General features: G+C 42.7%; 1 protein-coding gene and 1 pseudogene across 14 annotated transcripts in view; one reads left to right on the forward strand and one right to left on the reverse strand.

The window, feature by feature from the left end:
• Window positions 1-24,045, forward strand: part of herc1 (HECT and RLD domain containing E3 ubiquitin protein ligase family member 1) — an 83,543-nt gene that overhangs the window by 15,308 nt on the left and 44,190 nt on the right. For 8 of the 13 annotated variants that reach the window (XM_084922922.1, XM_084922937.1, XM_084922954.1 and 5 more), the window contains exons 16-28: window positions 4,513-4,645; window positions 4,804-4,995; window positions 5,678-5,902; window positions 7,133-7,306; window positions 7,410-7,524; window positions 7,617-7,737; window positions 17,305-17,476; window positions 18,130-18,466; window positions 19,527-19,647; window positions 20,229-20,280; window positions 20,400-20,465; window positions 21,023-21,288; window positions 23,430-23,645. In XM_084922922.1, the coding sequence (XP_084779048.1) occupies window positions 4,513-4,645; window positions 4,804-4,995; window positions 5,678-5,902; window positions 7,133-7,306; window positions 7,410-7,524; window positions 7,617-7,737; window positions 17,305-17,476; window positions 18,130-18,466; window positions 19,527-19,647; window positions 20,229-20,280; window positions 20,400-20,465; window positions 21,023-21,288; window positions 23,430-23,645 (2,190 nt within the window). The remainder of the gene's footprint in view (window positions 1-4,512; window positions 4,646-4,803; window positions 4,996-5,677; window positions 5,903-7,132; window positions 7,307-7,409; window positions 7,525-7,616; window positions 7,738-17,304; window positions 17,477-18,129; window positions 18,467-19,526; window positions 19,648-20,228; window positions 20,281-20,399; window positions 20,466-21,022; window positions 21,289-23,429; window positions 23,646-24,045) is intronic. The other 5 variants (XM_084922995.1, XM_084922991.1, XM_084923003.1 and 2 more) reach the window with 3 other exon arrangements.
• Window positions 11,044-12,007, reverse strand: LOC146394237 (zinc finger BED domain-containing protein 4-like; annotated as a pseudogene). Its single transcript, XR_014799772.1, has 2 exons — window positions 11,801-12,007; window positions 11,044-11,554 (listed from the first exon to the last, which is right to left on the reverse strand). The product of XR_014799772.1 is annotated as a zinc finger BED domain-containing protein 4-like (transcript).

Consider the following 24,045-nt stretch of genomic DNA (forward strand, 5'->3'; position numbering starts at 1 on the left):
TTGTTGTAATGAGGATTAAAATGGCTTTAAACTCTCAGGCACATTGGTTTTGTTTGTCTGAGAGCAAACTGAATTCTCTATCAGTGAACAGGAGAGGTGTAAAATGTGCTTGGTACCCTGCATCTTTCTTTTGTTCCTTCTGCATTGCATGCTGGGAGTGTGGCGGTGGAGCGTGTGATGAGTCTGACTGAGAGATCGAGGACTTGTTTCTAACTTTACTTTTCTGAATTGATTAAATTAAGCATTACTGATTTTTTTGAGTGTGCAAAATCGCCAAAATGGACTTGACATGGTTTTAAGATCATACCTAGTTGTCCTTGCTCAGTGGAGGAGTGTAGTCTGGCAGTGGGTGAACTCAGCGCTGTGGTCATCTTTGGTGACAGTGTGGAGAACGCAAATAAAGCAAATAAAGCAAATAAAGCAAATAAAGCAAATAAATCGGAAAGATGATTTTATGTCTTTAAGTCAGTGGTGGGTTCTTGGCAAAACTGAAATCAACGCAGCAGTGTACTGTCATTGTCTCATCGGCCAAATCTCTGAGAGATCTGGAGACTGACATAGTGGAGCTGGAGGTGTCTGCAAATTTTACAGGAAACCGAGTTTGGTTTGAGAACCTCAAATTAGAGCAGGGCGATATGGCCAAAAATATTTATCACGATATATATTTGAAAATTTGCGATAACGATATAACTGACGATATAATTGATGCGAGACAAAATACAACTCCACAACATTACTAGCGCAAAAAGGCAACCTTCCATTTATTTTCACTTAAACAAGAAGCTGGTTTTTATGTACATTAAAGCTTTTTAAAAATGTAACAGTGCAAATGCAAATTCCTTGCTTAAAGTTTAACCAAAAGGCATTTCCAGTAGAAATGGGCTGACATATCCTGAGCATAACCATGTATAATATCCACTGAAGTTAAAAAGAGGTGCTTTGCAACATTAAACTGCAGTGTGCAGTACGTATTTTTCGGACCATAAGGTGCATGGGATTATAAGGCACATTAAGCGAAACAAAGCAGTCAGATAAATCAAACTTTATTAAACTCATTCTTCTTGCTTCCTCCACTTCTGTACCATTGATTCATTAATGTTGAATTCTCTGGCAACTACTCTATTCCCATGTTGTTGCAGTATATTAATGACTAACCTTGTATTGTGGATGGATTATCTCAGTTGTTCTCCTGACTGAAGTTTGGTCCGTTTACAGCATCCTGCCATGCATTGCATTTGTCTCTAACTATCAGGAACCTTAACGTTAACTTTTATAAGTGGAAAAGTGTTAGTGTTCGTCCTCCAGCTTCACTGTTTATGTTATGCTAACATAGCTGTGTCGCTAGCGATCAGGTAGCACATCATTAAATACCAGCTAGCCCAACTTCAGTAACCCTACAAACGTCACTGCTGTTTAGTTTCCTGTCTTCATTTATGTTGGACGTGACAGCAGAGCTGTACGTTTGAATTTTTTCAGAAATCTCTCAGTCAGAACATGCTATATCATGCTTAGGTAACTAGCGAAACTAGCGAGCTAACTTCCGCTAGCTTCCCGCTAACTTCTAACTCCGTTAAATGTAATAAATATTGTTTTCATGGATGCCTGGAAGTTAAACTTCATAGTTACACCTGGTAAAGCAGCAATGCTGATCGTTTTATTAAAGATGAAAGAATTGAGACAGTTTTTAACTCTCAGTGATGCTGCAGTGTTCGTTTGACCTGAAGCATACAGAGTTTAGGACCCAGATTACTCCCAGATTTAAGAGCATCTTAGTCCGACAAATACGACAATAACGACGGCCGCTTGCATGTTCTGCAAAAAAATGTGCTTTGTCGTGTATCTGACGGACAAACACCAAACCAGTTCCACATCACTGAAGTTGCACCATTTTTACAAACCAATTCTGGTTCATCTGTTTCACTCAACAATCGGCCATGTGCGTATGAAAACAAAGGCACTGCGCATGCGCGTTTTACTCATATTCTATCGCGATATTTCATTTTCCTATCGTTGCCTAACATTATACCGGTATTACCGTGAACGGTATAATATGGCCCAGCCCTACCTCAAATCTAAAAAAGCCCTGCTGGGCTCTGGAGCACAGGGGGCTCAGGTTTGTTGCAGATTTCAAAATCTTTCTCTGATGGACGCTCCTACGAAGGTTTTCTTTTCTCTGGAAAAAAGAAAGGACAGAGCAAGGTCTGACCTTTGTGACGATGTCATGGAGGTTTTTGAGGAGAGCTTCACTGAAGGCTCAGAGACGCTGTTACCAAAGAAAGGTGGTTTCCAGGATATTAAGAAGGGGCGGCCTGTCTCTTTATTGTGCACTGATTATGAAATACTGTCAAAAGTGCTGGCAAACAGACTGAAGAAGGTGATGGATCAGGTTGTCCACCAAACACAAACATACTGCGTGCCAGACAGGTCTATTGTTGATAATAAGTCACTTGTCAGTCTCCCAGTTCACTGGGATGTGATACTGGTCTGATTTCTCTGGACTAAGAAAAGGCTTTTGACAGGGTTGAGCACCGTTACCTCTGGAGTGTGTTGGAAACGTTCTGTCTCGACATTGACTTAATTGCAGAGATTATGGTGTACGAAGACGTTGAAGGTTGAAGATAAATGGTTGTTTGTTCAAACCTTTCAAAGTAAGTAGAGGTATTAGGCAAGGCTGTTCAGTGTCTGGTATGTTATATGCTCTGCCTATTGAATCAATGCTAAATACTGTTAGGTCTTTTATTGATGGGATGTCTTTATCAGGTTTTAACGTGTCTTTTAACTTATCTGCATATGCTGATGATATTGTTAAAAGTCAGCAGGATGTAAATAATTTAGGAACGATCGTTGAAAGATTTTGAGTGAATTGGGCGAAGAGTGAGGCTCTGGCAGTAGGAGATTGGCTCGCTGGGCTCCCGCAACTTCCAGATGGTTTGAAGTGGAAAAGAGGAGGTTTGCAGTATCTGGATGTGTATTTGGGAGATGAGGACACGGTAAACAAGAATCGGTATGGGGTGTTGGAGAAAGTTGAGGGGAAATTAGGGAAGTGGAGATGGTTGTTACCCCATATATAGGGAGGGTGCTGATTATAAACAACTTAATTGCTTCTGCATTGTGGCATAGATTAGCTTGTTTGGAGCCACGTCCTGGTTTATTACGTAAACTTCAATCCTTGATGATCAAGTTTTTTTTTGCATAATCGACATTGGATACACCAGGCTGTGCTTTTTGCCCAAAGAAGAAGGTGGACAAGGACTAGCTCACCTAGAGAGCAGAGCTGCAGCTTTCAGACTGCAGTTTATTCAGAAACACTTGATGGGAAGGGAAGATGTTTTCTGGAAACCAGTAACAAGCGTTATTTTAAGAGGAAAAGGAGAGTTAGGAATGGATGCTTCCGTGTTTTTACTAAACTGTAATTTAATATTTTGTTATGAAATTCCTATGTTTTATAAAGGCCTTTTTAAAGCTTGGACCCTTTTCTGTTGGAAAAGACTGGAACCAGCTTCCTCATTGTTTTGGCTTCTAGAGGAACCGTTGTTTTTGGGGGCTTGGCCGGATGCACGTGATGGAACTGGACTTGCTTTTTTGAAAAGACTGCTTGAGACAAAGGCTCTCAAACTGAGACAAATTATGGACCAGACCATCAGAACACAGAAACAGCAACATCTTTCATTGGTTTGAAGTCAAGCCACATTATGAGGAGTATTCTAGACTTTTGGCTTAAATGTTTAACTTTAGTTGAAAAGGAGATGCTGTTGGATTCTAGTCGTGGATTAGAGATTTCCGATGAAAGAGATCCTTTTTGAGGAATGGAATTGAGCATTGGTTTTACATTCTTGACTAGACCCTCGCTTATGAATAGGAAAGACTCGTGACGTTTCACATGCTGAGTGGAAAACTGTTATATAAAATGTCAGTTCAAGGGTTAAATAAAGGGCACTTGAGTGGAAGGACCGATGCTGTCTGGAGAGACAAGTTAAAAGTTGAGGAATGTCAGAAACCTATATGGAGAGTCTTTTATTAACCCCCACTCAATAAGAGGTCAGGTGATCTACAGGGGAGGATTTTGCACGGTGCCATTGCTGTCAGTAGTTTTGTGTCCAAGGTTAAAAAAGATGCAAGTGAATTATGTCCCTTTTGTCAAGAAATAAAAACTAGTTTTCATATGTTTCTTGAATTTAACTGCCTTGAAACGCTGTTTATTATGTCTTTGAAAACTGTGGAGTGGCTTGGTCTCCAATGGCAGCGGGTTGATACAACTTTCATTTTGCTGGTTAAATATCGAGTTAAAGCTAAATTTCCGTTTTATTTACTGATGAATAATTTCACTGATTTTTCTTTTCAGTGGTGTCTTAATAATGTGGTGTGCTATGATGTAGATGGTAGATTGTATTTCAGCCCTGTGATGTTGGTAAAAATCTGTCTGTCTGTCACTTTTTTAGTGAATAAAAGAAACCAAATAAAAGAAAATGACCATAGTATATAAAAACTTTTTGTCACCCTGTTTATTTGCAGAACTCCAGCAGTGTGTCATTGCTCCACAAACATCTGCAGCTGCTCTTGCCACATGCCACAGATATCTACTCCCGCTCTGCAGCGCTGATAAAGGAGAGCTCCTGGAATGGCAGCATACGGGAGAAGCTACAAGGTGAATGAAATCAAGTGACCTGTGTTGTAATCTGGCCTGTTCTCACTTCCTTGTTATCTCATTCTGCTCCGATAGTTCAAGTTCTTTTCATTTAGCATTGAAGATACTTTCTTTTGTTTTATATCATTGTCATAAAACTATGATCATGTAATCTGCAGATGTGATCTACGTGTCAGCAGCAGGCAGCATGCTGTGTCAGATAATCAACGCCTTACTGCTGCTTCCGGTGTCGGTGGCAAGGCCGCTGTTGAGCCAACTGCTGGAACTGCTGCCTCCTCTGGATTGTCTGAACAGACTATTGCCTGCTGCCTCTCCTCTGGAGGACCAGGAGTTGCAGTGGCCTCTTCAGGGTGAGCTCAGAACAAGGTTAACTTGGTCAAGATTTGAAAAAAAAAAAAAAAAATCACTACAAAAAAGTTACAAAATATCCTGGGATGTGGTAAATGCATGTACAGACACATGATGTGATCATTTCTGCTGGAGATGTTAAATTATGAGCCCTTGTCAGCTAAGCCAGCAGTGTAATTACAAAAAGCCATGTGTGCAGGCATTATGTGTGCACATATTCTGTCGTTAAGTTTTTTCTCTTTAAGAGCTTGAAGATTTTGTTTTTTTTAATTTGGCATAAACATACACTAGAATTGGAGGATTAATTTGCCGGTTCAGGTGTCGGCAACTTTCAACATCAAAAGAGTCATAGCTGCTCCTACCAAGCAGTGGGAGAAGAAGAGCAGCACATGCAGGTGACGGGCACAGAGGTACATATAAACCTTAATCTTAACCCCTGGCCTGCAAGCTGCAGGTCGCCGACCTCTAGGCTAGATGTTCGTGTGAGATGCTGAATAGATGCGACTTCGCAAGACTCATTTTTGGCCTTAACATTAATATGTAACACTGATGTCTGATATGAGAAAATGAAAATCATATAGTGTTATTTATAATGAAAGGTGATATGTTTCAACACCATGCAGTTGGGGCCATCTTGACGTCTGGTGGAATACTAAATTGGAGAACGTATTTGTCTTTTTTCAGGTACCTCAGACTTTGCTGAGCCAGCCTCAGGAATGACCCTGCCGCAGCCCGCACTTTCTTGGGTGTGGCTTGTGGACCTGGAGAGGACAGTCGCCCTGCTAGTTGGGCGCTGCCTTGGTGGGATGCTGCAGGGAGCTCCCACCTCACTGGAGGAACAAGATACTGTTTACTGGCTCAAAACACCGCTATTTAGCAATGGCTTGGAGATGGACATCCCCCAGCTAGGTACAGGACGGACGCCCACATACACAACCAGTAGCAACTAGTTTACACGTTAAGCTTAACAACCGATATATGGAGCGACGGCCTCTCTCTCTCCTGCTGCTACTTCAATCATGAAACTGATCAATGATCAGCTGATCGGCTTTTCTGTCGCGAGTCCGTCTCTCTTGTTTGTTTTTGGCCCACTTTGCACCAGAAAGAGGAAACCAGCGGCTGAACAACAGCAGCACGTTTAAGCTTGATAAGCTGTTGTTAGAATTTATTTAATATAACTTTAATAAACGGCTGGTAACTGTGCAGGGGCGGATCTAGCAAAGTTTAGCCAGGGGGGCCGATAGGGCATGAACAGGGAAAAGGGGGCACAAAGACATACTTTTCTTTCTTATTCTCATTTAAAATGTCGAGCTTTTAATAAATAATTATCTGAATCTTACACCCAAAGTTTTAAGCTTGTGTAAAATATATAGAAGTCCATTACTGTATATAGTAACTGTTAAGTCTAATATACCCTAGTAAGCTATAGTACTTTTTCCTTTGGGAAGGTACCATCTGTGCAGTCTGCAGTTCTGTTGAAAAAGATATTGAATCTATTTAATTATTCTTGAAAAATAATTTATTTCTGTGCATTTTTTCCACACTGCATCAAATTAAAGTTGATTACATCGATTAAGCATCATGAGGTGGAGGGTGGGGGGTGGCTCCCTATTTTTTTTTTGCTGGGAGTTTGCAACCCTATTAGTTAGGTTGCTTAATATTCCTGCTAAGTACTCTTTAAAATACCAGAACAGGGAGGATGGAGCAGGTTTAAGTTTATTAGATTGATCAGTGTTGCTGAACTATGAAATATTTTGGGTGCAGTGTGTTTTTTTTTACATACAGGTATAAGAGAATAGCTTTGGTGTTGTTTATTTAAACTTGAGTATGAACTTATACAAAATGCAGCAAGATATTAAAAAACAGTTTTATTGATTAAAAAACACTATATCGGATTCATATCGGTATCGGCAGATATCCAAATTTATGATATCGGTATCGGACATAAAAAAGTGGTATCGTGCCATCTCTAGTAGCAACATGAGTAGATGAGGGAGGTCCCTTCTGCTGTGAATGTAACTTGGAGCAGGACATTACTTTGTTCGACTGACTGATCAGAATCCTAGGGCTCTTGTCCAGTTGAGTTCATTTATCGCTTCTTCTGTGACTTGTGAAGATAATTGTTTGCTTGTCCTTCAGACACCTGCATCAGCTCATTATTGGAGGCTGCACTGTCTGGTAATGAGGAGCAGAAACCCTTCGACTGCACACTGCATCCTGACTTGAGTGTCTTGGTGGATTTGGCTCTGGGTTCCTCTAAAGAACCTGCCAACAGCCTTTGGATCAACATGCATGAGTACGCTATTGGCAAAGGTTTGCATCTGTTTTGAGTATATACAGAATCCTACCATTTCTTTAATGCAATTAGCTTTACAGGTATATACATTCACTGACTGCACTGTGGATTTTGTTGCAGACTGGGACAATGCATCTCTCAGTAATGAGACCCTATTAGACACTGTGTCCAGGTTTGTGTTGGCAGCCTTACTGAAGCACACAGGGCTGCTGGGCCAAGCCTGTGGAGAGGGCAGGTAGTACAACAAAATACACCTTTTAATATATGGCATGACGCATTTCCATACTGTCCCACAGTACCTGTCTAAAGGAAATATTTTCCTATCAGGTATCAACCATCTAAGTCCCTGGCAGAAGTCTATCGCAGTGTTTTTAAGGTACGAAACCGCTTACTAGCCTGCAAGAACATGGACTTCATCCAGACACGATCTTCTTCTCGTGAGAGGAGGGTAAGTAAACAAAGCTTCTTTTTTTTTGTTTGTTTTGCCTCTGCACACCACTATTTAAATAAATCAATGTGTGATTCAACAACAGACTTTCACCTTTAATTTAAGGGGTTAAAAAAGTGTAGCACAAACTGTTTAGGAACAAACCAACATAATTTCAAATATAAGGGTTGATTTTAATACATGGGTGATGGGTCTCTCTGCCCTAACTTTTGTCTTTAGTAACTGAAAAGTATCTTTTGTTGGATTGAGATCAAGTGTGTGACTGATCGAAGGTCCCATACACACAACGTTGCAAAATGAACAACTGTTTTTAGCACAATCAGCTTTACAGCTTCCTCCTTTTGTGCTTTATGAGATTGGCACGGCTGAGGGTGGGAGAACACATCTGCAAAACGCTGTTCCAATGCAGCACGTCCACTCTCTGCGCCTGTGTGAGATGGTTATTACAATGGAAGGAGGCTGGAATGTTGGAATTAGGTACCTCTGGCCCTATCTCATCTCTCTCTTGTGATGCCCTGGTCAGTCAGTATCTGCAGACTCGTGCCTGCACCACACTCGTTGCAGAAATGGTGCGCAGACGCACTGCTTCAGGATATCGTATTGCATAAGCCACCAGAACTAATACAAAGTGATATCCCTGTGTACTCCGTTGAAATGGCCCGACGAGGTCCGTGCCAATGTGAGCTCAAACAGGACCTCCATTAATGGTAATGGCGACTCCGAGCAGGACGCACACCATCGGCGTACATTTGGGGAGGAACACCCTTCACTTGGTGCGGGAGTATGAAAAGGAATCAAGGAAACTAGCGGATTATAGGAACCATCTTCGTTTTAACGAAGATGCAGACAAAGCAAGGTTGTTCCTAAGAGTTTGCGCCTTGGATCCACTGTCAGGGGATACAGAGTTGATTCTACGGAGAGCACAAAATCAGCTTCTAAGTGAAAGGATAAGACAGGTCCATTTCACTATAGCTGATTAGCAAGATTAGAGCAAGATTAGCTAGACTCTGCAGGAACTGAAAACCCTTCTACCGTCTCCTATCTAAGAAGAGGTTTACAAGTTTGTGGACAAGGCTCAGCGGGCCCAACACTCTAAAGAAAAAGAAAGACAACGCAGGAAATTCCACAACTTGCTTTCAAAAACACACACTCCTCAGTCTGAACCTACACAACTCAGAAAAGAACACACACCTGAGGACAGTCAGGAAAAATGGGTGAAGAACTTTTCAGACCGGAATCTCACTGAACCTGAAAAGAGAGTATTAGCCAAAGGACTCAATTTTGCCATTTCTCCGCAACAGTTGCCCATAGTGGACCTCATCACAGCCACAGAAACCGCCATACGGATGAACAAATTATCACAAACAGAAGCAGAGAAAATCAGGAGGAAAGTCTCAGCCACCCTCTCCAGTGCCAAAGTCCCTCCGTCCAACCTCACAATACAGGAAAAGAAGGCCGTCGCTTCCCTGAGCAAAGACCACAACATCACTATATTACCAGCTGATGAGGGAAGATGCACCGTGGTCCTAAACACAACGGATTACCACACAAAGATCACTACTCTCCTCAGTGACAACAATACCTACGAAGCCTTAAAGCGAGACCCCACAAGCAGCTACAAAAAGAAAGTTATCGCTTTCCTTCAAGACCTTGAAAAGGACAAACCTTTGACCGCCTTACATATCACCGCCTTTACCCAGGGGATGCCCAACCCTGCATTTATGGACTTCCTAAGCTCCACAAAGAAGGTGTCCCACTCAGACCCATTGTCAGTAGCATAAACTCAGCCACTTACATCTCGAAACACCTTGCTACCATCCTTGCTCCTCTCGTGGGGAACACCCCACACCGCATCAAGAACTCCACCGACTTCACCGACAAGGTCCAGAAACTTACCCTGGATCCAGATGAAACCATGGTGTCCTTTGATGTAGTCTCCCTCTTCACTTGCATGGAGGCCGTGGAGACTGTCAGAAAACGACTACAAGAAGACAGCTCCTTGGAGGACAGGACCAACTTCACACCGATCAGACCTGCACACTGTTAGACCTCTGCCTCACCACCACATATTTCAAATACAACAAGGGTTTCTACAGACAAAAACATGGCTGTGCCATGGGCTCCCCCGTGTCCCCTATTGTAGCCAACCTTTACATGGAGGAAGTGGAAAGGAAGGCTCTTGGCTCTTTCAAAGGAAGAGTACCCAGCCACTGGTACAGATATGTAGACGACACCTGGGTCAAAATCAAGACACAAGAAGTGGAATCCTTCACTGCGCACATTAACACCGTGGATAAAAACATCAAGTTCACCAGGAAGACACAAAGGACGACTGTTTGCCTTTCTTGGACTGCGCTGTGCACATTGAAGAGAACGGCAACCTCAACATCGAAGTTTACCGGAAGCCCACACACACGGACCAGTACCTTCTCTTTGACTCCCATCACCCTCTGGAACACAAACTTGGAGTAATCAGGACCCTACACCACCGGGCAGAACATGTTCCCTCTAAGCCTGAAGGAAAAAGAAGAAACACACATGCAAAGGAAGCACTTAAAACATGTGGCTATCCTAGTTGGGTTTTTATAAAGTCAGCAAAGAGGCACAGAAAAGAAGATCAGACACCAGCGAGGGAGGATAAGAAGGACAGACGCAACAACATTGTCATCCCCTATGTAGCCGGTGTATCAGAGAAACTCAGGAGAGTTTTCTCCAAGCATGACATCCCGGTGCATTTCAGACCCAGCAACACGCTCAGACACAAACTGGTTCACCTGAAAGACAAAACTCGTAAACACAAAGTCCCAGATTTAAACAAGGGTTTAAATCTGGGACTCTCCACCATTTGACCCTAGAACTGAAGAAGCTTCTCGGATGAGAGTGAAACATCTTCAATAGGGATGCACCGATACCACTTTTTTGGAAAACGAGTACGAGTACTTGCATTTCAGTACTCGCCGATACCGATACCGAGTACTTAATAAAAAACATGATTTAAATTTACAGGTAACAGCTTTAGTCCTATGATTTAACAAAAAAACAAGGGACTGGTTTGGAATTGAGAACATGAATGAAAAGCATGTTGTATGCAACATGTTACAGAATAAATAATTATGAAAACAAAAATGTAAACAGTGACAGTGCAACTCAAGTATTGTTTTCAGTTTGTTGTAAACTCTGCCGCTTTGAACAACACAAGGGGCATTTATAAACTAACAACATCCACCAACATAGAACTGTGGCAGTCAGTGCAACTGAGGTAGGTATTAACATCAAGTCTAAGACGACTCACTTAACGGAGCCTATTTAGAAAAAGTGAGTGGCAGGTTTTTTTTAAGAAAAGTAAGAAAAAAGTAGCTTTTCTGCATTATCAGCAGTCAGACTGTTTCTGTTTTCATCTATAATGTGTGACACTGAGCTAAAAAGCCTTTCACTTTCCACACTGCTACATGGGGCTGAGAGGTATTTACGGGCCATTTTAGCCAAAGTGGGGAACCTGATTTTGTTGACACCCCAGTACTTCAGAGGACTGTCTTCACGAGGACTTGGGGCCTCTCCGAGGTATGTGTCGAGCTCAATGGCAGCACCTGCTGCCAGCGGCTGTGCTGCCTGGGGCTGCTCCTTAGCGATTTCGTCAAATACAGTGTCCAGACTGCTGCTAGTGCTGGCCTGGGCCTTGAGGAACAGTTTAGCAGGAGGTTCTGCAGCTTCTGCCCGACTCCCCTCTGCCTCAGCTCTGGACATCATCTGCAGCTCCTGCTTCAGGTGCAGCTTGGCCTCTGGAGCAGTGTTGTTGGAGAAGAAGCGATCTTTATACCTGCAGATTCATAAATGTATTAATATGTGGAAAAATAGGACTGATTTTAGTTTCCCCTAAACCACTGTGACAAATGCCAGCCATTTGACTTTCTGGTAGTAATAAGGGAAATATATTTCATATTATATATTGCATACATTTGTATGTGTGTATTTTAGTTACAAATATATAATATTTCAGATGTAAAATAATCGTACATTTAGTACTGTAGTTTATCATTGAATACCTATAGCACACAGACTTTACCTTGGGTCGAGTATGGTGGAGATGAAGTACAGTGGGTTGGTCTCGACGTCACTGAAGCGCTTCTTGACAGCTGCCAGTAAGGTTGCTTTCATTGTCTTGACGCCGTGGTCCTCGTCTGTTTCTCTGTTTAGAAGTCTCACTAGCACAGTCACAGCTGGGATGACATCAGAGGCTAGTGCGTCGTAGCTGCTCTCTCTTTTAGTTAGTTCCTCAAAGGGGGCAAGGATGGCAACAGTGGTCTCCATAAGAGCCCATTGGTGAGCGGTGATATAGTCAGGGAGTTCGTGCTCGGACACCCCCAGCACTCGCTTTTGCTCAATGAGGGACTGGAGCATGTAATACGTGCTGTTCCAGCGCGTCTGTACGTCCTGCTGCAGTCTCTTTATTGGCTGGTTGAGCTGTCCCTGAATGTCCTCGAGGCGGGAGTAGGCTAAGGCGGAATGTTTAAAATGCCCAACTATTTTCCGTCCCACTGCTATAGCATCAGCTATGCTCCTCTGTGCTAATAAGCGTGGGTAAATAAGCGTGGGTAAACTCTTTGTACTCGTTGTCGTGTTGGGATTTTAGGTGCTTGATTAAATTGCTTGTGTTAAATGCGCTACCTTTAGAGCCTCCTCTGGACAATTTCGCTGAGCACAATTTGCAGTCCGCCTTTGTTTTCGCGTCTTCGTTCACTTTGAAATAGTTCCACACGGCTGACATGTCTCGCCTCCCCTTCTCCCCGCTTTGAGCTGCAGCCGGGGCCTGGGGGCGGGCACTCGGCGCCTGTGATTAACCCCTAACATTCCTCTGAAACATAGACAGGTCTCAGACCGTGGTATCGGTTCCCCGGTATCGGGGGACTTTTAACGAGTACGAGTACTTTAGAAAATGTGGTATCGAGGCCGATACCAGATACCGGTATCGGTGCATCCCTAATTTTCAAGCAACTTAAAGAAGTCCAGACACTTTTCTTTCCAAGTACCTTAGACCACACCATCGGCGCACATTTGCCTGGATGGCCGGCCAATAAAATTTGGCCATAACAGGGCTCTAGACTAACTTTTTGCCATGGGCGTACCGGTACGCCTAACTACGCCTAAGCAATAGTTCTTTTCCTATTACAGCTACATCCACTTCTGTCGTGCCTAGGCTGCTCACTAGGGCTGGGTATCATCACTGATTTCTATAATCCATTCGATTCCGGTTTTCAAAATCCCGATTCGATTCAACTTAGCCTCAGACAGTCAGAAATATTATAATTCTGATCATTTATCAGTACTGACTTCATCAGAATTGTGAACATCACAGCAGATGCCTTTGTGTGAAAGTAACTGAGAATAAAACAGAAAAACATGAAGGAGATTTTCCTGGTCTGGCTTTTTACAGCAGATAACCTTAAAAATATTCTACAATGTTCTGCATATAAAGTTTAAATTTCTTCAGTATTGAACAACAGAAAAAACAGGCTTTCTTGTCCGAGGTCATTTAAGTGAAAAAAAAAAAAAGAAAAGAAAAAGACAGCAGCCACAGCGCTGTAAACAACGGTAGACTGGTGGGTAATAAGTGACTGAATAATACAGAAACCAGAGATTGGAGACGGGAAACTGTTCTTGAAGTACAGAGAGAGATAGAGAGAGAGCTAGCTGTGCATGGAGTGTGATTTTAATAGTCGTGGAAGCAAAACAGCAAAATTCATGACGACATTGATCAAATGTGAAGCGCAGTTTGCTGCTTCTTTTGCTGCTGGCTCGGTGAATTTTGGTTGGAGAGAGACGAAACCTGCAGCTCAGAATCAGCGCAAAAAGACGTAAACACAGCGCGGACCGGCGCATCAGAATCGCTGAGCTCCGACAGCTGTTGTTGAAATGGTTTTGTGAGCTTTAATCTGAGAATCTGGCGTTTCTGGCAAAACACAGTTATATTTAAAAGTCAATTCAGGATTTAATGAATTGATATCGCTTTATTCAAGTTACTCACCTCCCACTTCCACCTGCACTTTCAACTGGACCATGGCCAATCAAAGAGGTCCCGCCCCTTACTATCTCTGATTGGTTTAGTCCACGATAGGGGCAAAATGTGTGTCTGTTGTTGACCACAGGGAAGGTTGCAGATTTTCTTTTTTTTTTTTTTTTTGCTACCCGAACAGTTGGTCGCACAGGTGCAACCAAATATTTTTTTTAGTCGAACCACTGAAAAATTTGGTCGCATTTGCGACCAAATTGGTCGCACTCTAGAGCCCTGCATAATTTGCTCCAGAGCTTTACCATATCCCATATAACCTGGAAAATAATTTACCAACGGCTTTTTGGGCCCAACAACTGGGTGTGTTCCTCTCCCATGCGAGTGTCTTGACTCACTCGATACAGCTTGTCATCATCTCTTATGATAGCCATAGCATGGCGTATACCTCCAGCACTTTACCGGCATGTGGTACATCCCTCTCAGACCTAGGGAGGGTGTTGGAAGGCTGGCAACATCCATCACCTGTCCCACCTTCATCCATCGGCGTTCCCATTGGAATTGTTTCGGTCGACTGCACCTCCATCATTCCTTGCTTGTGCATCGCCTGGTGAGTGAGGTGCAGTGTTTATAGCCAGTAGATGTATAAGCTGGCTATTACTTACGAAAATAATTGCCTTGTTGTCAATATACAGGGTGGGCCATTTATATGGATACACCGTAATAACATGGGAATGGTTGGTGGTATTAAAGTCCTGTTTGTGGCACATTAGTATATGTGAGGGGGCAAACTCCTCAAGATGGGTGGTGACCATGGTGGCCATTTAGAAGTCGGCCATCTTGGATACAACTTTTGTTTTTTCAATAGGAAGAGGGCCATGTGACACATCAAACTTATTGGTAATGTCACAAGAAAAACAATGGTGTGCTTGGTTTCAACTGAACTTTATTCTTTCATGAGTTATTTACAAGTTTCTGACCACTTATAAAATGTGTTCAATGTGCTGCCCATTGTGTTGGATTGTCAATGCAACCCTCTTCTCCCACTCTTCACACACTGATAGCAACACCGCAGGAGAAATGCCAGCACAGGCATCCAGTATCCATAGTTTCAGGTGCTGCACATCTCGTATCTTCACACCATAGACAATTGCCTTCAGATGACCCCAAAGATAAAAGTCTAAGGGGGTCAGATCGGGAGACCTTGGGGGCCATTCAACTGGCCCACGACGACCAATCCACTTTCCAGGAAACTGTTCATCTAGGAATGCTGGGACCTGGCACCCATAATGTGGTGGTGCACCATCTTGCTGGAAAAACTCAGGGAACGTGCCAGCTTCAGTGCATAAAGAGGGAAACACATCATCATGTAGCAATTTCAAATATCCAGTGGCCTTGAGGTTTCCACTGATGAAGAATGGACCCACTATCGTTGTACCCCATATACCACACCAAACCATCACTTTTGTTGTTCCAACAGTCTTGGAGGGATCCATCCAATGTGGGTTACTGTCAGACCAATAGCGGTGGTTTTGTTTGTTAACACCATTCACATAAAAGTTTGCCTCATCACTGAACAAAATCTTCTGCGTGAACTGAGGGTCCTGTTCCAATTTTTGTTTTGCCCATTCTGCAAATTCTGTGCGCCGATCTGGGTCATCCTCGTTGAGATGCTGCAGTAGCTGGAGTTTGTAAGGGTGCCATTTGTGAGTAGCTAATATCCGCCAAAGGGATGTTCGACTAATGCCACTCTCCAGTGACATGCGGCGAGTGCTACGCTGTGGCTCTTGCTGAATGAAGCTAGGACAGCCACTGATGTTTCTTCATTAGCGACAGTTTTCTTGCGTCCACATTTTGGCAAATCCAACACTGAACCAGTTTCACGAAACTTAGCAAGCAGTTTGCTGACTGTAGCATGGGAGATGGGTGGTCTCGTAGGGTGTCTTGCATTGAAATCTGCTGCAATGACCCGGTTACTGCGTTCACCAGATATCAACACAATTTCGATCCGCTCCTCACGTGTTAACCTCTTCGACATGTCAATGGCTGTGAACAAAGAGAAACTTGTAAATAAGTCATGAAAGAATAAAGTTACGTTGAAACCAAGCACACCATTGTTTTTCTTGTGACATTACCAATAAGTTTGATGTGTCACATGGCCCTCTTCCTATTGAAAAAACAAAAGTTGTATCCAAGATGGCCGACTTCTAAATGGCCACCGTGGTCACCACCCATCTTGAGGAGTTTGCCCCCTCACATATACTAACGTGCCACAAACAGGACTTTAATATCACCAACCATTCCCATGTTATTACGGTGTATCCATATAAATGGCCCACCCTGTAGATATGTTTAGCTCTTTCTGTGATTCTATAAGATTTTTATTTAATGTTATGCCTAGTAATCTTTTTTCTTATTTCAAATCAGCTTATTCAGTATTGTACTGACCAATGGCCACATGAAGTCTGTGACAAAAACACTGCATCCTCAACCACCAAGGTATTAGCCCCGTTGTCAGTCGTTAAAGCGTCAGGTTGAACTTCCAGCTTGTGAGGGCATCCTGCAGGGCTTCAGCTATATGCTCTCCGGTGTGGTCTTGGGCTGTAGTCACATTCATGTATGGCTCACAGGTCCTGCTGGTCAATGGGAAGTGAGACATTTTGGTGAGCATATACTTTTGGCCGTACTTCTCTTGCAAAGTACTTTTGACTAGGTATCTGGTATGTTCGGTCAGGGTTTTTAGCAGCTGTATAAAGTCCTCTTGTTCCACAGTTGAGATGGGGACCATGTCTTTAGCAATATGATAGGCCGCTGCTTTAGTACTGTCACTCCACTTCCCATAAGGCACAGCATGGGTATGGGAGTTTTGTAATGTGGTTTGTTTCGGTGCTGGAGGCTTTATGATCTGGGATACAGCAAAGTTTCACACTCTTCATACTGCACTTTATGGCGCTGTTGTAAATGGTGGAAAAGATTAGCAGTGCTTGAAACTTTTGTCGGAACATTTTTTAGGGATTCTCTACAGAACACATTATTCTGCTGATCATCTGACATTTTGAATCCGAACCATCTCCATATAATTGAGCCATTATTTTTCTTTTCTTCAATTTTTGACAACTCAAAGAGCTTTCTACTACAGGTCTCATTCACCCAATCACACACATTTTATTTATGTACTTTATATAACAGTCACACACCCACTTGCACTCCAATGGGTGCATCTTGAGCAACTCAGGGTTCAGTATCCTGCCCAAGGATACTTGGACACATGGACTGTAGTAGACAGGGACTGATTGATCGACAGCCTGCTTCGCCACATGAGCCACAGCCACCTCTGGAATTCCCAAACAGTTAATGCAAAGTTTTTGCTAAACCTATTTATTGTGAAGGTAAAGTGTGTACTAATTTTATTTAAAACCCACTATGGTGGTGTACAGAGGCAAAATTGTGTATATATTCTGTATTTGTCCAAACTATGGTCATAACTGCATACACACGTTTCCACCGAGCTTAATAGTCATATCAATGGTATCCAAAATCAGGCATTATTGTCATTTGACCAGATTTCCGACAATCAGGACTCTCTGGACATGGACCCCCAGGAGCACTCTTTCACACGCACCATTGACGAGGAGGCAGAACTTGAAGAGAGGGTTGACCGTGAGAGAGAAGAAGGCCATCAAGAGCAAGACGATGAAGAGGATGACAGGGAGCATGAAGTAATGACAGCTGGAAGTAAGTACTCGTGCCTGTAGTTGCATGTGTGTGTGTTTAGTGTGCAAAGCAGTAGCCAATTGGAGGACATAACTGAATAAATGTTAACTTTTTAAAATCCTGTCTGTATTATTCATCTGTGTTTTTGTTGAATTTGCTTGTCACTGTAGCCTGTAGTGTTGGTAAAAGGGTTCTAGTATGAATAGGAATGTATTATTAATAAATGGTTATTATTCAGGTTGTAACAGTTTCACTACTTAGTAATGTATTTGGAAGCGCAGCTGTAATCTGCAACATTGTAACTGATTTCTGCATATTTCTCATGCTGTGAAGTTCTAAGTTGAACAGTTTATAAGCTAGCTTTCTCAGTAGGAAGGTGTTTCATAGCACCTATGAGCATGTGTAATCTGGCAGTTTTAAAGGTGTAAACTTCTGACATACTGTTATGAACACCTTCACTTGATATTCATGTCCTGTAATATATGGACATTTATGTGCCGAAGGCTTTGCAGTTTGTTGCTTTAGCACGGGCTTTAGTATTGAATATTAGACTCCAGTAATTCTTTGTGGCTGCTGTTTTGTCCTCTAACACTGCATCTTATTTGTGTGTCTTTTTGTGTGTGCGTGTGTGTGTGTGCATGCGTGTGTGTGTGTATGATTGTGGCACAACACAGAAATCTTTCAATGTTTTCTCTCAGCGCGGGAGGTGGCTCGCAGTCGGGAGAGAGAGCGGGCCAGCAGCAGCACAGGACTGGGCTCCAGCTCCAGGAATGGAGGAGGAGGAGGTGGAGAGGAAGACACCATTCTGGCTCAAGAGGGCAGAAGGGGCAGTACGGGTCTTCCAGAAGGCCAAGACCTTTACACAGCAGCCTGTAACTCTGTGATCCACCGCTGTGCTCTGCTGATACTGGGAGTCAGCCCTGTACTGGGCGAGCTGACCAAGCAGAACCAGGAAGAAGCTCAGACTCAGTTAGCTACAGGGACACAGGAGTGCCTCAGCTTCATGACCAGGTCGGAGAGAAATAGGATGCTACTGTTGACATCCCTGAAAAATTGAATTCCTTTATCATTGGGCACAGTCACATTACTAAGAAATTTAGTCATTCGTTGTGCATTTCTCTTTTACTGGCCCCATATACACTTAAGGGAAAACCCAACTTATTTTAATTATTTCATATACTTTTATAATGTAACATTTCAGTTATATTTAATATAGCTCAGTTTATCATTAGGTTTATATTCTATAGTTACTTTAAATCTGCTTATTTAAAGGTCATAGTTTGATGAAAGTGCTTTGAAAAGTGTTTTTGAGTCGTCACGTGGGTGGAAAAACACTGAATTCCTGCACCAAGCTCTTGTTAACTTTTACAGTGAAGCATTGGAAAGCATCTGAGCACATTACATAGTTGTACTGGAACTGTACTGACCACAACTGTAAGGCTCTACATCAAGAGCTGTCTTCAGTTAGTCATGATCTGACTAGTCTTAAGTGCCCAATATCAGTGAGGTAAGGTGGCTGCACAGGACTAAAAGATAACACACAAGCTACTTTTGTTGTCTACACGACTCTATAAGTCTTTGGACAGTAATTAATTTTGTTTGCTTGTTAGTTCAGCCTTTCTCACTTGTTGTGCCTCGTATTGAGTGTGCACCTGATCAGTTAACAAATTCAGCATCAGATGTGCTGAATTTATCATGGTGTAATATCATTCCTATCATTCTTGTTTGTTAAGCCTACTGAATTAAACTAGAATAGTCTGCACACAAAAAAACTGTGTTAATGTAATGCTATAGCTCACATTTCAAACCATAGTGGTTTGGAGCCTGCGGTGTGCACCTCAGAACCTCTCGTAGCGAACATAATTCTGCTTTACCCTTTTAATTTCAAAGTATTCCAATGTTTTGTATTTCGAGCACCGTGTTGTACTTTGTGTCATTTTTATAAAAAGGGAGACAACTGATGTGGCTCTATGCGCCACCATTCAGGTGAAAATCATGGTGTTTAATTGTTGTTGTTTAGCTGTCTTGTTCTCATTGATTTAACAGTGCTGTGATATATTTTTGTGTACAGAAGTGAGAGTCTGAGCGCAGAGAGCCGTTTAGTGCAGAGCAGCCCAAGTTACAGACTGATGAAGTCCAGGAGTGAGTCTGACCTCTCCCAGCCAGAGTCAGATGAAGAAGGTTACACTTTGGTAAATCAAATGCATGCACACACTCTTTGTTGCATCTGCAGTACAGTTGACAAACAACTTAGAGAACTGGTTGCTCTCCTTTGACCCACCACACTAATTTGACAAAATAATGTGATTTTAATCTCACAGAGAACAAGGTCACAGTAATGATGGTAGTAAACACATTAACCCTTTGCCAGTGTTAATAAGCAAATCATGTTCACTGCAATGTGTCACTTGCTTCTGACATGTGGAACGTTACACACACAGACACACACACACACACTCCTCGTGCCTATGGTACGACAACTTTTCTCCGTGCCCCTGGTACACTGCGCAGAAACACTTTGCCCCCCCCACACACACACACAGGCAGATTAATTTACAGACTGGCATCTGTTAGTCCAATAATCACGCAGTTGACATTAGAATTCCACCTTTAATGGTTGCCTTCCTTCACACAACAACTGCAAAGCCCACACACATAACTCGTCCTTGAGTCTGTTTGTCCTCCACCTCAGCCGCCTGAATCTCCAGTTTACAATCACAGGTTAACATAATGTGCAAATCTGTGAAGTGTTGCGTTCTGTTTTTTCTTTCAGAATGGAAGGAGAAATGTTGACCTAGACTTGGCATTCTCCCACAAAAAGAGAGGTAACGACCGACCGCTAATTTGCTCCGCTAATGTTTGGAGAGAGGACAATGCAGGTTTTCGGTTGTTATCGTTCATATGTTACTCTTGTCTCTCTGTCTTCTGATTCCTGTACGGATAGTTTATTTGCTTCTTTTGGGGCAGTTGAGCCCCAAACACAAGAGGAACTTCAAGCAAGTAAACGATGGCATGTTTCTTCCTCTTGTTAACTCATAACTCCATGACTGTAATGCCATACCCACACCCTGCCCTCTTTGAGCCTCAACTTTTCATTTTGTAAAGAAAAAAAGAAAGATAAAGAAATCAGGATCACATAAACGTCTCCATTCAGGCCATTCTTCTGCTTGCACTGTTACTTTGCACTATGATGGCTCATTCCTCGTGAAGAGTGTAATCTGTTACTTTGAAGAATTTTCATGGAAATTTCTGGGTTGCACTTTTGAAGAAGTCATCAGTGCTGATACTTTGACTGAGTTGTTGTGTGGACGCGCTAGCCTGTTTCCCATTCCACTTCTCAGCCGCAGAATTCTTCCTCAGTGTGTGTTGGATACTCGGTGCATCCATCACAGGCAAACTCATAATGGAGGCTTGCGCCTGCATGTAGATTCGGCATTTGGCCATTTGATGAACTCCGGTCGAGTAATAATGCGCTCCTTTTAAGTGCTTCAAAGCTACTCAGCACATCCCTCAATAGATCCCCTGTGTGCACAAATACAACAAACGGGATCTTCTTCTCCTTCTCAGGCCTCCTTCACAGCTCACCAGACTCCCTGGCTGAGTCCTGGTTTCGGGCCAAGCTGAGCCGTCAGCAGAGTTACAGTTCAACGTACGAAGAGTCAGACCTGGACTTGAGCCGATCGCTGGGCATCCACGCTCTCATCGACAACATGGTCAGCTTCATCAGTGGTGACGTGGGCTTGGCTCCAGCTTTTAAGGAGCCAGAAGAAAGTATGTCCACCAGCCCACAGGCCATTATCCTGGCTATGGAACAGCAGCAGAGCAGAGCAGAGGTGAGTGATTCCTCAGCGCTGACGAGAAGTCAAACCAAATGATGGTTAATCAAAGTCAGCATAGTTGATTTTGTTCTTTTCTTCTATGAAACGTTTTTAATTCATTTGTGGAGGATTTTTATTTTTTGTACGGTTATACCTTTTCAGAACAGAGCTGACAGTATTTTATACGTTTTCTTTGTCTTCTCAACAAATGAGTTGAAGACCGAAATCTGTAATGTCTCTCATTTCACTCAGTCTAAAATTGACTGATTCCTACTGACGGTATAAAGACATCGTCAAAAGTTTGGGTATTTATTTTCTAAAGAAGAACACGTTATCATCAAAGTCAAAAACAATTCAAATTAGTCAGATGATCTTTTAAAAATGTCTCTACAGTTTTGCTTAGAGGCCTATCATCAACAGCTGTCAGTCCTCTGGATCAGTTTCCTGGTATGGCTGCTAATCCAAATCAATACATTTATAAGGCTAATAAATTAGTAGAAAAACCTTTTGCAGTTGTGTTGAAACCATGGAAACCATGGCACAGCATTATTTAGGTTAGTTTAGTGTCCGAAGCATCAGTCATTTTATTGTTCTCCTGAGAAAGGAAGGCTATTGTGAGTAATTGTGCAGAAACTTAAAATCTCTTATCCACCTCCCTTTAGGGAGCAGCAAACACTGGCTCTAAAATAGACAGAAAAAGGAGTGGGAGGCCCGATGCACAACTGTGCAAGAAGACAAACATCTGAGAATGTGTCGTTTAAAACAGAGACACCTCACGGGTTGTAAACTGGCAGCTGCATTAAATAGTACCTGTCAAACACCAGTGTCAGCATCACAGTGGAGGGGTGACTTCATGGTCTGAGACTGGCCAACAAAAAGAAAAGACTGAGCTGGGCAAAACAGAGCACACACACTGGATACAGGAAAACATAGCTGTCTCCAGCAGAGTGGAAACATTTTACCCAGTAAACAGTCAAACTGCAGCTTGAAGGAAGACTCCATCCATGTACCTTGAACAATTGACGTCTACAATACCATGATTTTTGCATTTGAAGATTAAGAAATATTAAAACTATAGTTCTGCACCACACGTCTCAGGAGTTGGTCTTCAGACATTGTTTGGACAAATCTGTGTTTCTCACAAATTTGGAATCTATTTGTAGCGAAAGGGGGAATTTGTGCAAGTCATATAGAGCATGTACAGTAGTTGTTTGGTGGCTTCCAGGTTTGAAAAGTGGTTTGCATGTTTTTAGTAGCCACCAGGGGATAAAACATGGTTTTGAAAGGACTTATGAGCTTATAGAATTCTATGAGGAAACAGCCCTCGGCCATGACCTCAGTAAACACTATTCTATAAACAAGCACGTTGTTTAACATTTGTGCTCAATGGATCCACTCTGGATTCAGCCTCTTGCCTAACACACGCTAGAGCAGTGTTTCCCAACCATTTGGAGCCACGGCACATATTTCACATTAAAAAAATCACACGGCACACCATTAAGCAAAAATGTCACAAAAAGCATATTGATCATTTCCCCCCGAGCACCAGGCGTAGCGAAACTGGCTCGGTTTGTCACCAGTAGACCTTTTGTGCTTTCTTCTGACCACTGCTCAAGCTAAGGCCTTCATCTGGGTCGGCATTTTCTCCAGGAACCAGATCAGGCTGACTACTTTTTCTCTTCAGATATTTATCTATTGCTATTACGTGACTATTATGTAATTTCTTCTTCGTCTTCTTCTGTTTTACTGGCATTTGGCAACCCATTTAATTAGAGCAGGTAGTTGTACTCCCCTCTAGTGGAAGACAATGTAATTGTTCTGGCCGTTACTCAAACCGATCGCTTCGAGTAATAATCAGGTGGAACGGCACGGCACACCTATGTGCCGCAGCACAGTGGTTGGGAAACGCTGCTCCAGAGTAGCCGGGAATTGATCCACCGACCTCCCAGTTGCTCTACCTCCTGGCTTGCCGTACCCACTCAAACACAGCTTCCTTGTAAAGACTTATTTAGGCTATACTTATTGGCTAAAAACATCTACAGCTCCAGGCCTAGTAACAGGGCTTCACAAACCAGTGTTACTGATGCTAATTACGTCTATCTTATCAGTCAATATTCAGAATATACATTTGAGTGTTGGATGTGTTCTGTCTCCAGCTGCGTTTGGAAGCACTCCACCAGATCGTGGTGTTGATCTCAGGCATGGAGGAGAAGGGCAGCCAACTGAACAATGCAGATCGATCCAGCGCAGTCTTCCAGTCCTCTTCACTGCTCACCTCTGTCAGGTTGCAGTTCCTGGCTGGCTGTTTTGGCCTTGGCACTGTGGGAACTGGAGTGCTGAAGAGAGAGAACGTGCAGCTGCATCATTACCAGGTATGGCTCTCATCACAGGATGAAGAATACCTCGAATTGTGAGTGTCTGGACAGTTTGTGAGAATGATAGGCATTACCTGTTATCTCATAGATTTGCATCTTAATGTCTTTACAGGATATTTGGCGTGTTAAAAAATTCAAGTACGTAATAGGTGTCACAGTAGTAACGTAGCGGGCCAGCCAATGAAATGATTCAACTTTGCTGTCCTTTCTTGATGGCAACATACAGGGAGTGCAGAATTATTAGGCAAATGAGTATTTTGTCCACATCATCCTCTTCATGCATGTTGTCTTACTCCAAGCTGTATAGGCTCGAAAGCCTACTACCAATTAAGCATATTAGGTGATGTGCATCTCTGTAATGAGAAGGGGTGTGGTCTAATGACATCAACACCCTATA

The sequence above is a fragment of the Perissodus microlepis genome, chromosome 1, assembly GCF_051167445.1.
Source record: "Perissodus microlepis isolate ML-2025 ecotype Zambia chromosome 1, ASM5116744v1, whole genome shotgun sequence".
NCBI lineage: Eukaryota > Metazoa > Chordata > Actinopteri > Cichliformes > Cichlidae > Perissodus > Perissodus microlepis.